At 32.2% G+C, this 15,325-nt stretch overlaps 2 protein-coding genes across 2 annotated transcripts in view; both read left to right on the top strand.

The window, feature by feature from the left end:
• Positions 1-9,232: 9,232 nt before the first annotated feature.
• Positions 9,233-15,325, top strand: part of LOC132049176 (probable mediator of RNA polymerase II transcription subunit 26b) — a 90,593-nt gene continuing 84,500 nt past the window's right edge. Inside the window, exons 1-4 of the mRNA XM_059439871.1 lie at positions 9,233-9,833; positions 10,371-10,439; positions 10,556-10,638; positions 11,203-11,255. Coding sequence (XP_059295854.1) covers positions 9,387-9,833; positions 10,371-10,439; positions 10,556-10,638; positions 11,203-11,255 — 652 coding nt within the window. The 5' untranslated portion in view covers positions 9,233-9,386. The remainder of the gene's footprint in view (positions 9,834-10,370; positions 10,440-10,555; positions 10,639-11,202; positions 11,256-15,325) is intronic.
• Positions 11,369-13,189, top strand: LOC132049177 (probable mediator of RNA polymerase II transcription subunit 26b). Its single transcript, XM_059439872.1, has 4 exons — positions 11,369-11,475; positions 11,862-12,253; positions 12,336-12,426; positions 12,719-13,189. The coding sequence occupies exons 2-4, from the start codon at positions 11,918-11,920 to the stop codon at positions 12,856-12,858; spliced, it is 567 nt and encodes a 188-aa protein (XP_059295855.1). The 5' UTR covers positions 11,369-11,475; positions 11,862-11,917; the 3' UTR covers positions 12,859-13,189.

The following is a 15,325-nucleotide window of genomic DNA, read 5'->3' as shown; positions in this document are numbered from 1 at the left end:
AAATAGATGGAAGAATGACAAATGGTTCGGTCCTCAGTTAATAAGTTAAATCAATTCGTTAGAACAGCTAGAAAAAATTGATAGTCCAGTACTTTATTAGTTTCTTGTAATGTACAAGTCTGGCTTGGTGATTGGATTTTGTGTACGACGTTATCCAATCATTTTAAAATTATTTAAGTTCTACAGAAGTAAAAAGTTTTTCCAAAATGGGAGTTCACAAGATTGATAGTAATGGGACAATGACCTTATAAATAACCCTAGCCTATATAATGGAAATAACTACTCTTACGACTTGTATTTATAGTTGCATTAAAAATATTAGGTTTGCCTCATAAATTTAATAAAAGGATCGTGATTGATCAATAGCCCAGTAGCTAGCTAGTTTATAATGGATCCTTTTCTTCTTTCATTTTAATGCACATTGTTTTAGTTATTGTGGCCTACACGGGATTTTACGTAAATGATGTTGATCTTTATTAATTGTCATAATACATGTTGTGTGTAGAGGCATACAGAGAAAACCGACAAACCGCACTAAATCGATAATCTGAAAAAATCCGAGAAAAAAGCCCGACTAGTAGTTTGACTTGATTTGGTTTGGTATTGAAAAAAAAATCCGATCATAATTAGTTTGATTTGATTTTAACTAAAAAAGGTCAAACCGAACCAAACAAATCCGACATTACATGTATAGAGTTTTTTGAAATATTTTATGTAATGTAATTTATAAATATATCTTAAGCTGTTTCATAGTTTTTGTCTTTTTAACATATTATTTCAAGCTTGGATCTAAAATTTTAAATGTTCCAATAAGTTTTATTATTAACACATAGATTTTAGTAACTCAAATAAAGTCCAAGTCAAAAGCAAATCAGTACTAATGCTAAGAAATTCAATATAATTCTAACACTAGGAATAACAATAATGTGGGCTATCTATTCTTTAGTTTTGCATTAGTTTAGACAGTAAAAATAAATAACTTAATTTTATTTTTCCCTTGTCATTTAATTAGTACTTATTAGCCGTATTTATTTGGCATGACTTGGTATTAATTTTTAGATTATGATCATTTTCATTATGCCTTATTTATTAGCAATATTTATTTTATGCGATTTCATATTTTCATTGTTAAATATTTTATTACAATTCATCTCTCATCTCACATTTTGTGTTATTTCTTAATAAACACCTTAATTATATTGTTGTATCTTAGTAGGACTAAGGAAATATTTGAAGTAAAAGTTATAAGTTTCATATGAAGACTTTTCCGGAAAAAAACCATAGAAAACCTGAGGTTGAAAAGCCCGATTTTTATTAGTTTGATTTGGTTTACACATTTAAAACCCGGCACAGTTGATTTAGTTTGATATTTAAAAACCCCGAACCAACCCGACACAGTTGCATGTAAGTGGATTTCAATATGAAATCACGTTCAAGGTCTTATAAGTTGAATTAATCAAATTCAATTTAGTTCGTTCTATCTCGACTTTTGTTTCTACTATATTTTACGTAAGCGGGACAGTTCTTTTGAATTTCTAACAGTATTCAACATTTCCTCTTTCGATTTGTGCCAAAAATATAACAGATGCCAAGAAAAATTAAAGTCCTTGGATTAATACTTAATGAATTTTGAAGTACTATTTCTACGTCTTCCTAACAAAAATCGTCTGCATTAGGATAAACTCGTTAATGCATAGTTGGTAAAATTTGATAAACGGTCTCGGAAACAAGAAGATTTTACTTTCTGTTCCAAATCGACATATACTTTGTATATTGTTTTTTAGTGACAAGGAGTTAATTAGTTTTGGACCATTACTAATTACTATAGACTTCTTTATATTTTTCGTATATCCCAAAAAGACTATTGCATGATTCTCATTAGGGGTGTACAAAGCAAATCGATAAACCGCACCAAACCGATAAACCGAGTCAAACCGAGAAAAAAATCCGATAAGTGGTTTGGTTTGACTTGGTTTGGTATTGAATAAAAAAACCTGACCATAATTGGTTTGGTTTGGTTTTAGCTAAAAAAAGTCAAACCGAACCAAACCAACCCGACATTACATGTACTCAACTTTTGAATATTTTATACATAAAAATATTTATTTGTAATGTAATTTATAAATATTTCTTAAACTTTTTCATAGTTTTTTGTCCTTTATCATATTATTTCAAGTTTTGAACTTAAGCTTTATATCCCATGGATGTTAAAACTCAAATAAAGTCAAATCAAAATCAACTCAACACCGATGCTAACAAAAGAAATTCAATGCTAACACTAGGAATGACAATAATGTTGATATCTATTCTTTAGCTTTTGCATAATTGGTTTGAGAGGAAAATACATAATTTAATTTTTTTCTTTGTCATATAATTAATACTTATTAGCCGTACTTATTTTAGCCCGACTTAGTATTTTTAGATTATGGTCATTTTTTTATGGCTTATTAATTAGCAAGATTTATTTTAACCGATTTTATTAATCTTTTTTGTTGAATATTTTCTTATTAGGACTAAAGAAATGTTTGAAGTAAAAGTTATATGTTTTGTATGAAGACTTTTTACGGAAAAAAACCCGAAAAACCCGAGAAAACCGAATAACCCGAGAAAATCCGAGGTTAAAAAACCCGAATTTTATTGGTTTGGTTTGGTTTATAAATACAAAAATCTGACGCAATTGGTTTGGTTTGGTATTTAAAAAATCCGAACCAACCCGGTCCCTGTACACCCCTAATTCTCATGTTCAAAGAGCTCTCAATAAATTGATGGAAGGTTTTCTCTAACTGCCAGAAAACACGCACATGGTAGGTCCAATATCCATCCCTATGCATGTACAAATAATACTATGTGTAGACCCTTAGCTATATAGGATATTAGTAAGTAGGCCCTCCTTTTTTTTTTTTTTTTTTTTTTTTTTTTTAAGTTTTCGCCCAGTGTCCTGTAGTCATATGGAGATCCGATTAAAGTTGAATTTGTGCAGAAAATTAATTCACATCGGAGATAAGGCACTCTCTACCAAAAGCAAACTCATAAGTCATATCAGGAATTCGAATCAAGATTATGATTAAGAATGAAATTATACTTATCACTCCATCTCCAGTGTTAATTAGGTAGTGGTAGCTAGGGCCCTTATTGCCTTTATGAACTCTTCTCTAATGGTTGCCCTTTTTCTCTTGGCCTATTAAGGCCTCAAAGTTTGGAAGATATAGCCATTAATTTGGATAACAATATTTTTTAGAAAAAAAAATTAAAAATGTATATATGTATCTGGATTTAGTCTCGATCAAAGAAGTTATTATTTGTGTTGGAAGAACTCGTTTTAGAAATATCTCTTGATAGATTTTTCGTTTATTTTTTTTGGAAAACAAATTAAAACAGTTGGTATTTATTAATAGAAAACAAAGACAAAATTCCTTTTTATCGCTTTTCTTTTTGTTTGTTAACGGGTTTGGTCGTATTGCATTAATAACAACCAAGTGGGAAGTGTGGCTATTGCATAAAAAAAAAAAAAAAAAAAAAAAAAATCTCTATATATATCTCATGTCAATACTCACACGCTAGAATAATTATTCCAAACCAATAATTGTTTGTTATAACACGGACTGTGATCTATATAATTAATTTTAATTTCATATATTAACTAACCCAAGCGGGATATTAAGTTCTAAGTCACGGGTCTAGATGAAGACATTACCAGTGGTGTATCACATGATATTGTTTTATATCTAGATTTCGGAAAGGTTAATAAGTACCTGATAAAAGATAGCTTGTTAGGGTTTTCCTTATAATACAATATGACTACCAACCCGTATGGTGGGATGGATAAGGTCTTTTAACTCTTAAATCGTAAATAATAAATTTGTATTAATTTTAATAATCAATTCAGATATTCACGTCAAGAAGTACTGAATTCTCTTTCAAACATATCCTAAAAAGAGAAGAAAATTAGTTGTAGTCAACAAACACCTATTATATAAATTGAATTTACCTGCAGATAGTCTTCATTTTGGGAACGTCTAACACCAAAGTCAATGAACGGGAAGGTTGTCAATTCCCGCACTATGTAATGTACTTTTATCTACTAGGTTATTGACATGCATTTTATCAGAAATTTCTAGTCTACCCTTTTGTGATTCTTCGTTAAGGCATATACTAGGGACTGGGTACAGGGTGAAAGATTTTAAAGCGGACTCCTCTTTCACTATATAAAGAAGATTACCAAGAATTTGTGATCCGTTGTCGAAGTTTATTCCAATTTCAAGAGTTGGGATTGAATTGGTAATCAATAGTACTTTAGAAATGAAGAAACAACTGATCGATAAAGAGCGCGACATTCTTTAATAAATTCTACGCAATACGAATCAAAAATAAATGGACCAGTACGTTTCAAATCTCGAATAGTTACTTAAAAGTTACAATGCGAAAATGGTGGTCCAAGCTACACATCTTTACTGGAAAAAAAAAAAAAAAACTATACATCTTTTAAAAAAATGTGCTTTATACAAAATAGACTGCTTCTTTTTGCTTTATACAAAATAGACTGCTTCTTTCTTTTAAGTTCTAAGAAGGAAAAAAAAGAGGCATTCAATTTAAAGCCATTACATTAATGAGTCATCAACTTAGCCATACTCTTTATCTCTTATTGTGTTTCTGGATTTTTGCAGCTTTTCTAAAGTTGCTACTTGATAGTATTTCCCTCCATTACATTATGCTTCAACATCTTACTTTTTGTATTTGAATTGTGATCAACTTTTTAGGAAAATACTAAAGTTTCTTAAAGAAAATAACACTTCAATATTGTATAAAGAGTTAACTTAATTTCTTTTTCAAGAAGAGGAGAGGACAATATTCCTATTATGTGTACTCTATTTTGGTTGCAGAAATCATCACTAGAAGACACAAATGTCACAGAGAATAATTGTTTGAACTGTTCAGAAATGTCCAATATAGTATAGACCTGCTAAGTGCCAACAATCTGTCTATATGACTCCTCGAGCTTAATGATTTTTGTCACTTTCCTCCTGCTTTTTTTTTTTTTTTTTTTTTTTTTTTGTAATTTTTCTTTTATATATTGTGAAAACCTAAACAATATTTAAACTCACGCTTTAACATTTTAAGTTATATACATTTACGGGGATTTAGGCCTCATTTGATTTCATTAAGATTAAGACGTCTGAATCTGAATGCACATCTGAATGATTAAGATGTTGTCTCTAGGTCTGAACACTAAATGATTAAGATTGTTTTTTTCAATATCTGAATGTGCGTAATGTATTTATTTAAACATAATAAATATACAATTCAAATTAAAAAGTAACTAAATAGTAGAAAATAAATACAAATTTAATAAAATAAAATATTATTTGATTAAAAAAAATGAAATATTTATGTTCACTAGTAATGACGGAGATGTTTTGTAGTCGTGGTGGGTGGTGAGTTGGGGTGAAGGGGTGAGTGGGTGGTTGGGGTGAGGGGTGGGAGGTAGTAGGGGTGGGGTTGGTGGGGAGTGGGGGTGGGGTTGGTGGTGGGAGGTGGGGTAGTGAGGAGTGGGGGTAGGTGGTGTGGGGTAGGGGTTGATGGTGGAAGGTGGGGGTAGTGGGGAGTGGGGGTGGGTGGTGTGGGGTAGGGGTTGGTGGTATGGGGTGGGATTGGGGTTGGTGGTGGGGTGGGGTGATGGGGATGGGGTGGTGGAGAGTGGGGGGTTGGAGTGGAAGGTGGGTGAGTAGTGGGGTGGGGTTGAGGTGGATTGGGGGGAGGGTTGGAGTGGAAAGTGGGTGGGGGTGGGGTTGAGGTGGAGGGTTGGGGTTGGAAAAGTTTAAATACAAAAATACCTTAGCCGATATTAAGCTGGTTTCGATCTTGTGATTCAGACTATTCAGGACCGATAAGTGCGCTAGATCTTGTCGCAAACAACGCACAATGGGCAAGGTCTGAACCATTCAGATTCAGACCTCCAATAAGTGCAAACAAATGAGGCCTTAGTCGGTTATAGTGAATACATCGGCTTTCTGTCTTGTCTTGTTCCCTTAGTTAACGGGAACTGTCAATAATCAATATGCTAATGTCACAATGTTATCAACAAACAATCACCTTACTTTACTAATAAATGAATTTTTCGCATTATTTTGCTAATTCTAGGGATGCCTATTTGTCCCAAAAAAAAAGGCAAGGATTCAATCCAACAATAAGAGAGACAACGTATCGTTAATGTCAATAGCAACTATTAATGCTTCTCCACACCGTCTCTCACGGTATGAAATTTGTTAATACAAATATAGGATTTGTACTAAATATTAAATTCTGTTAAACACCTAACTTCAACTGTAAATCCGTCTCCGTGCCTCACTTTCTCTTACACTTTCCCACAACTCGTTTTCTCACCCTTTTTGTTTCTTTGGTCTCCCAAACCTTTGGGCCAATTAAACGAAGTAGTCGAACTTCTTTAAAAATTTCATTTTTTGTGCGGATTGCTCTCCAAAGGCACTGGTCTTTAATTTTTATCCCTCAAATTGGTGGTCTTTAATTTTTGTCCTCCGCCTAATACCCCGAGGTTCTGGGTTCGAACTCTAGCTCAGTTAAGAAAATTAAAAAAAAAAAAAGAAAGGAATTTCGCAAGGCAAGTTTGGATTCGCAAGACTAAGTTTTGCCTAAGGCCTAACTTTGGTACGAAACTCTGCCTTGCAATTTTTTTTACTGAACGGGAGTTCAAATCCCAAATCTCATGGTATTAGGTGATGGAAAAAATTAAAGACCACCAATTTGAGGGGACAAAAATTAAAGACCAGTGCCTTTGAAGGATAGTCGTGCAAATGACCCTAAAAATTCTGGACCTTCTGCAATTTGGGCCACTTTATCAGGTAGTTGGGCTTTTGCCTTATGGTATGCTAAGGATGGGCCATAGAATTTGAGAATAACTTTTTTTCCTTTTCCATATTCAACAGGTTTCACACATAAAAAAAAAAAAAAAAAAAAAAAAAAACCTCGTAATATTAGTCATAGAAAATCCTTTTCCCTGTTTCTTTCTTCCAATATTATTTTCAGCGGGGATGAATAAGACCCTGTCATCCTTAATTAAAGGTCTTGAGTTCGAACTTTGAGAATGAATTTCCCCTTTAATGAGTCTTATACATCGTGAATCGTGATTAGTTGAGCTACCAAAACCCGATACTGGATATCGCGTGGACTTTTAAAAAAAAAAAAAAAAAAAAAAATTAAAAAAGCGACTTTAGAAAGGTATAAGATGCTTCGCTGTTCCATATAGAATATTAGTTGACTAGTTGGTTCGATTTGGGCCTGTCCATATATCAGTGGCATCTGGTCCATTACAAGATAACATACATTAGTATTTTTTTTGACTCAAATATGAGTAGTTCAATCAACTAATAGTGTGTGTATAACTGGATATTTCATCTACAGAGGAGATAAGGATTATATTGTAATTGTTCAATGAGTTATAGTAACTAAAGCTATACATGTACATTTTGTTTCTTGTGTATGTAATTATTGTAATAATACCTAGCTTAATTGAATTGCCTATTTTGAGTGGAATGCTAAAATCCAATTGTGGTATACTTTCCAAATTTTAAAAAGAGTAGTTATAATTTATGAAGTTACCTTTTCACATATTAGAAAACTCACATCATTGATTATTGTAACTTCGATAAAATAATAATAAATCTTTAAACATTATTTTGCATAAAAGAAAAATATTTACTCAACTAAAAAAATGTAAGCCTAACTTGAAATATTTATTCAAATTAAATTTTATTCAAATATGATAAGAGATTCGCATTTAACTAAGCGTTTAATTAAATCTTAAACATCACGCAAACCTTAAACTGTTAGTACTTGTTTATGTACTTAATATGCTTTATGAATATTATCATGCAACGAGATTTATAAATTGACAATTGTTACAGAAAAATTATCGCCTCTCACTGAAAGTCGAAACCTTATTTAAATGTGAACTAAAATATATTAATATATCCTTATAAACCGACTTTATTTCATAATTATTTAATCACATCGTGTTAATAATAACTATTCACAAGTACAACAACATGATTTAGTTGCAAGCTAATTAAGATAGATGAAGAAACTTATAAAAGAATACTTATGAAGGTACCTTTTTTTGCATGTATTGGGATAATCATGTGATTGATTGTTGTAATTTCACTAAATAGGTAAGTAGTTATCCAATAAATAATTTACATACAAGAAATGCATTTACTCAACTTTAAAGTGTAAGCTGAACCCAAGATATATTAATTGAAGCTAGACATTATTCAATCATTGATAAGAAAGCCGCATTTAACTAAACGTGTAATTAAACCCTAATAAACTTAACACAAAACAAAACCTTAAACAATTGTTTTCTCTATGTTTTATGTACGTATACATTATGATATTATCACACAATGTGATTTATAAATCGACATTTGCTTCTTAATGAAAGTTAAAACCTATATAAAATATGCTAAAACTTTTACAAAAATTGTCTTTCCGTATCTGTTTCATTAGTATTTATAACATCATATTAACCATAACTATTACAACAACCCAATCTAGTTGCATCGTACTTTCACAAATGGATTAAAACCTAATTTAAAATCCTTAATTTCTATTATTGCCATATTTTTTCCTTCTTTTTTTCTCTGCTTAACTTGGAAATAAAATAAGTCAATTTTTTTTAAATATAAGAAAACTTTTATTGTAAAGAAATATCCTTTTGGAAACAAGTTGAACCTTCAATGAACCCCGCTCTTTGTCAAGATTTTCAAACTTTGACCCCTTAAAACTAAAAACAAATAAATAATTACTATATAAATAGTCTAAATAAAAAATATTTCCCTTTCTCACTTGTTGTCCCTCTAAAACAGCACCTTATTGAGAGAAATGAGAATATCTCTATGGAATTTTCCATTGATATCTAGGAATCTAATTCCTTTTTCAATTCTAGTTCTTGAATAAAATCTTTTAATTGGTTCTTTTTTAAAACAAAAAAAAAAATGGTTGGGAGTTTTTATCTTTTATTTCTTAGAATTAATACCATAGGTACAGATTTTTGTTGAATTTTTTTTTTTCTCAAAAATTTACTACTAGAAATTTTTAATGGTTTATTCAAAGATTCAAGAACTGTGACTCTTGTTATACTGATAGCATTTGAGTCAAAATTTGATTGAAACAAAGATTGAATTTTTACTGTTACAAGGCTTGTGTCTGATAGAAATTTTATCAAAAATCAAATTTTTAGTTTTTGGGTATTATCAAAATCTGATAAAGATTGAATTTTTACTATCTTGTTACTATAAATAGTTAATCTTTTTATTTGGGTTGTTTTTAGAATTTTTTTTTTTTTTTTTAAGAAGAGTTCTTGATTTTCAGTTATGATTAAGATTTCTGAGAAACTTAACAAATGGAGGGACTATTTTGGGAAAGCAAATTTAGATATATTTGATATAATTGAGAATGCTGTAATGGTGGCAGCTATAGATCATCCAAAAGAGTTCAAATTGAAAAGAGAAAGAATTGTTGAGTTGCTTTTCACATGTAAAATCACTAAGTCTTTTGGTAGTGACAAGGTTGAATTAGTTGTACCAAATGCTGATGAAGTTGTGCCAAATGAGGATACAAAAAAGTGTAAAAATGAGTTTGTTAAAGAGTTTGAAGGTTGTGATATTAAAGAAAACAAAAGTGAAATGAATGTGAATAAGATTTTTAGCAATTATAGCTATGGTGAAGCTGAGGCATTGACTGACGAGATAGAGAAAGAGAATCAAACTGTTAAGGAGGTCCTACGAATCAAAGAAATCATCGATAACAATCAAAACGAGGTTCATATCAATCGAATGATTTTTAATTCACTTTAATTGAACTATTTTGCTATTGTTGGCTTTGTTCATAGGTTATATTATTTTCCTGATGTTTTTAGAGCTTATGAAGTAAAGATTGTACAGTCACCTTTGTATAACAACGTCATTTGTTTTAATATTTTTTGGCTGCTATAGGGATATGTTATTATAGAGAACATATACTATTATAACATGAAATCGGTTCCACAAAAACATGGTTGTTATAATGAAATGTTGTAATAGAGGATGTTTGTTATAGAGAGGTTTGACTATAGTTTAGTCTGAAAAAAACTTGTGAGGATTCTGACATAAGAAGGTCTATGAAACGATCATAAAATTTGATGTCTTTTAGTTGCCCTTTTATCTATTTTTCCCCTAATTGAACAAGTATGTATGTTTGCTTTATGTAAGCTTTGAAAATTTTATGGTAAATTGGTGCTTACTTTCTTGGTTGATGGAATTATTTGTTTCTACTTTTCTTTAGTTGTAAGGTTTTGATAGTGTGATGTTTTTTGACAGTCCGAATCAGTTATATATGAGAGCTTAAGGAGGCTTCAACTGATGGCTTTGTCTGTGGAGACTTTGAAGGTTTGATCTTTTTGTACTGTATAGACTTAATCAGAAATGTGTTTCATTAGTAGTACCTAGTTATCAGAGTTTTTTTAATCAGCAATTCGTACTAAAGCGTATTTATTTTGTATTAGGCGACAGAGATTGGGAAGTCGGTTAATGCTCTCAGAAAGCACAACGCAAATAATATTCGGCATCTGGCCAGGACATTGGTCGAGTATGGAACTCTTGCTTTATTGCTGTTGGACTACGACATAAATCCTAAAATGATTGCCAATTGAAATCGAATTTATGTTATTAATTATCTCATTTTGCCCTTGATTTGAATATTAATTGTCCACCTAAATGAACATGAGAATTTTGTTGTCTGGCGGCTCTTACAACTTGCTTCACTTAATATAGTTTTGAGTTGTATTTTCTTTTCAAGATATGGCACGATTTTGTTGCTTGCCGCTTTTATTTGACGATTTTGTCGCTTGCGGCTTTTATTGGATGTTCATATCTTCTATTAATTTACATGATCGTGTGGAATACAGAGAGTGATGATGGTCCTTTCCTTATCTGTGCAGTGCTTTAATGAATTTCTGCTTCAATATTGAGTAATTTTTTATTCATCAGAAGCAGAAGCATATTTATCTCACCTCTTGGTTGTGCACTTCAACGGTTCAACTGCTACTTCTTCTGTTTGACATCCCAACTTGTTATGATCTGTGTGTTTGATTATGTATGTCTTGGCAAAGCTGCTTATTGCTTATGTTTTTTCATTTTTCATGTATCACAGGGACTGGAAGGTTATGGTACACGAGTGGGTGAAGGCTATAGCAGCATTTCAAGGTTCTTGTTATTTCTCCTTCAAAATTCTGTTTTCTGTATTCTATGTTTGTAGTCGTTATTGAAGTCTAATGTGGTGAATTGCAAATTATTGGTACAGAAAGCACCCCCCGAATCTATGAAAGCATCTGTTGTTGATGAAGAGGAGGAAGGACTTCCTTCCCCGCCCTTGGAGGACTTAGCTTTTGTTTCTACTCAGACCACTTCAATCGAGTTTTCAAAAGTATGCCTAACATCTTCCTTTTCTTCTACAAAATCTTTTATCTTTCCTTCAGGATCGACACTGACTCGTTTTCCTCATTCCCGATCAATGTAGTTCTTTGATGGCATGGATGACAATGGAAGTGAGTAGAAATTTGTCCTTATAATTTTAAATACAGTCAAATCTCTCTATAACAGTGTTGTTTGTTCCGATAATTTTTAGCTGCTGTAGCGAAATGTTGTTATAGAGTACATAGAATATAACATAACATGAAAGATCGGTTCCACATAAAACATGGCTGTTATAGTAAAATGTTATTATAGAGGATGATTGTTATAGAGAGGTCTGACTATATAGCCTTTTCTATTCTTTTTTTTTTCTTTTTCTGATTGGGAATTTTCTTTCAGATCTTCAAAGTAGTGGGGAATCCAACAAGAGCCATGAAAATGGCCGGAAGGCATCGATGGAGAACAATAATCCTGTCCGGAAGCAGCGGGTTACCGAGAGTGTCACTGTTGCTCCAAAGGACAAGAAAGGTGAGCAACCAAAGAAAAAAACATCAGCTGTCAAACCAAATAAGCCTTCCGGAGACGATTCAAGACCTGGAAGACCGATAAAACCAACATTTGAAAGGCAGCTTAACGTTGTCAAACCAAATAAGCCTTCTGGAGGCGATCCAAGACCTGGAAGACCGATAAAACCAACATTTGAAAGGAAGCTCAACAGTGATGAAAGGAAACTCCTGCAGAAATCTGACAAAAGCAAAATTCAAAAGAGGCCCGTGTCTATCCAACAAAATGTGAGTATTTGAAGGGAATTAGTTTGTATTTCTGTGTTGAGCTTCGGTCTCTAACAAACAGTTTATAATTTCGTGTTATTAGAGACTGAAATGTCCAGATGAGGACGCAGCTCATGTGAAACTTGAGTCGACAAAGAGAAAGCTCCAGGAGCGTTACCAAGAAGCTGAAGAGGGTAAGTTTTGTGTGTAGTTTTAATGGTGATAGATATACACTCAGATCTCTCTATAACAGCCTTTATCTATAACAACATTTCACTATAACAATCATGTTTTCTGCTGAACCGATCTTTCATTTTATATTATATAATATGTTCTCCATAACAACATTTTGCTATAGTAACCAAAAGGTATCGGGAGAAATGACGCGGTTATAGAGAGGGGTTGGCTATTTTGTTATAGAATGTAGTAATTAAATGATTGATGCACTACAAGATCTGACCATAATCTGATGGTATTGTTCTTCAGGCAAGAGGCAGCGGACAATTCAGGTTATGGAGTTGCACGACATTCCCAAACGGGTGCTCCAAAAGAAAGGTCCCGGCCTTAGAAATCCTCATACGAGACCGGGTAACCATAATAGGCATTTGGTAAATGGGCGTTGGTGAATCATTTCTTCGCCTTTGCAAGTCGCCTTACTGATCTGGACTTATCACTCAAAACATAGTGGATCTCATGTAGTTGAACTCTACATATAGGTCAGTCCCGAATTAGGAGAGGCATGAGTTTTGAAATGTTGTCAAGTTATACATTTTCCTGAAAAATACAGGACAAGGTTTGGCACCTTTGTTCTGAATTTCTTCATCTGTTGGAAGGAACTGAGTTGTGCCCCCGTTTTCGACGACTATTCGCACAGAATAAGTACATTTTCATGAGGCTGGTCCTTTTTGTATACAGATGATTCAAATATGAAAGGAATACAAAAGTTGGACTTATGCACCTATTGTTTTATCAAGCAGCTTGTGTAGCTGCTAATTCTTATCATGTTTTGTGTTAATGCAAATGGTTTTGTGTAGAGCTTTAAGGCATCCTTTCTCCAAGGAGGCGACGTAGCTATCGGAGAGTTGAAGTGATAAATTTGGGCAAAAAAATTTCTGAACCATAGCAAAGGCGGCGACATTAGGTGAATTCTCTCTAAATCTTGATAGATAAGAGTTACCATATACTTATACTGATGGAAAGTAGCTAGTACTCGACAAATCAGTTGAAATGTACGTAAAGTGACTCTGACACTACAATTATGAAAAGTGAAAAGATAGTGCTTCTTAAGGCATCCTTTCATTATCATCCACGTGGGGAAAGATTTTGCTGATTGCCTAGTGTAGGATGACTTTAGGTTGAAGTTTGTATAAAGCTTGTTGCTTTGAGTGATATCCAGATAGCTAGATTAGCAACATCAAATGATGTGGACACATATAAGCATGTAATTAGTCCCTCCGTCCCAAAATAAGTATCGCTTTAGTAAAAAAAAAATTATCCCAAAATAAGTGTCACTTTAGGTTCAAGACAAAAAATAGTAATTAATTATCTCCAACTATACCCTTATATTAAAGAATTAATTCTTCCTAATAGTGTTTAATTCTCAAGAAACATCTAATACATAGGGATAGCTTAGCAAACTATACCTTATATTTATTGTTTTTCTTAATGGGCAAGGAATGAGCTAAAGGGATACTAATTTTGGGATGGAGGGAGTATTTGATTGTAACATTATCCAAGAAGATGTGCATCCATTTCAGAGTTTTTTTTTTTTCTTCTTTAGGTTACTTTTTATTTTATTTAGATTTCTGCTGTTTCTTTTTCTGGGGGGTCTGAGTAGGACAAAGTTTTCAAACTTGTCATATTCACACTTTTATTTGTGGCATTAAGATACAAAGTAGAAATGCATATTACAGAGAATATTGCGGAGTTTGGAAAGTCCCCTTTGTTCAATGTGCGATTGTTAAACAGTTTGTGTGTGTTCATATACATACTAGTCCTGGACACGTGTGTTGCATGTTTGTTTCATGTCAGTTTGTGTAGACTCATTAGAACAATATATGTGGAACGATATATAATTGCTAACACATGATAAATGTAATTTCCAATTGAACATAATTGATAGAAATTTAAGGAATTACTTTCTGACACGCACCTAAACAAATCATATTAATTGCTTATATAATTGTCATTTATCTGAAAATATTTGATCAAGTCTGTCATTAGCAGGGTACGGAACAAAAATGCCCCCAAAAAAATTATTTTGAGCCAAAATACCCCAACAAAAAAAAAAATGTTACAAAAGTACTTTTAGCGTTAAAGAAATACGCGCTTAAAGCACTTAACCGTATCGCCTCCGTTAAGTGCTTTACGCATTATTTTATCAATTTATAGCGCTTCTCTCCTCACCTATAACGCAAGATTTTACCGTGCTATATCACTTATTCTCACCTATAGCGCAGTAAAATACTGCGCTATATCCTTCCACATAAAACCCATCGGGTTCCACCACTGGTCCCTCCAATGGTTTAAAAAAAATTAGAAACCGCCATTGAAGAAAAAATCGAGGTGGTCCCACATCCAAAAACGTCATTTTCTATTAACTTTCGTCCGGAAAGTTTAGATTCTCGGTATATTCAAGTCGAAGAGCAAGATTCTAAGTTCTAATTTTGGGGAACAAAATGTACAGACAACTCGATTAAAATAACTCCACAAAAAATCTTCGATTAAGGTTTTCTACTATGAACTTTTGTTATTATTTTGTTATATACATTATATTCTAAGCATGCTTAACATATAATCCTTGCTATTTCAAAAAAAAAATCAATTTTTTTTTTGTTCTTGTTCGATCAAATGGCTTTTGCCAACGTTCGATTTTTTTTTTTTTTTTGGTTTAATTCATTATTTGTTAAATGTTTATGAATTGTTAATTTGTTAAATGTTTATGAATTGTTAATTTGTTATATGTTTATGAGTTGTTAATTTGTTAATTATTTATGAATTGTTAATGAATTATTATTTTGTTAAATATTGATTATGAATTTATTAGTTGTTAAATATTGTTTATGAATTGAAAGAGTTGATTGGTAATGAATT

This window comes from Lycium ferocissimum, chromosome 3, assembly GCF_029784015.1.
Source record: "Lycium ferocissimum isolate CSIRO_LF1 chromosome 3, AGI_CSIRO_Lferr_CH_V1, whole genome shotgun sequence".
Lineage (NCBI taxonomy): Eukaryota > Viridiplantae > Streptophyta > Magnoliopsida > Solanales > Solanaceae > Lycium > Lycium ferocissimum.
Note: the sequence above shows the minus strand (reverse complement) of the source record. Positions and strands in the feature narration are given on the sequence as shown.

Excerpts from the sequence above, each read along its gene's own strand:
- LOC132049177 (XM_059439872.1), top strand. The coding sequence starts at position 11,918 with ATGGAGAACAATAATCCTGTCCGGAAGCAGCGGGTTACCGAGAGTGTC. Across the intron at positions 12,254-12,335 it reads CCGTGTCTATCCAACAAAAT|AGACTGAAATGTCCAGATGA; the intron begins GTGAGTATTTGA and ends TCGTGTTATTAG. Across the intron at positions 12,427-12,718 it reads TTACCAAGAAGCTGAAGAGG|GCAAGAGGCAGCGGACAATT; the intron begins GTAAGTTTTGTG and ends ATTGTTCTTCAG.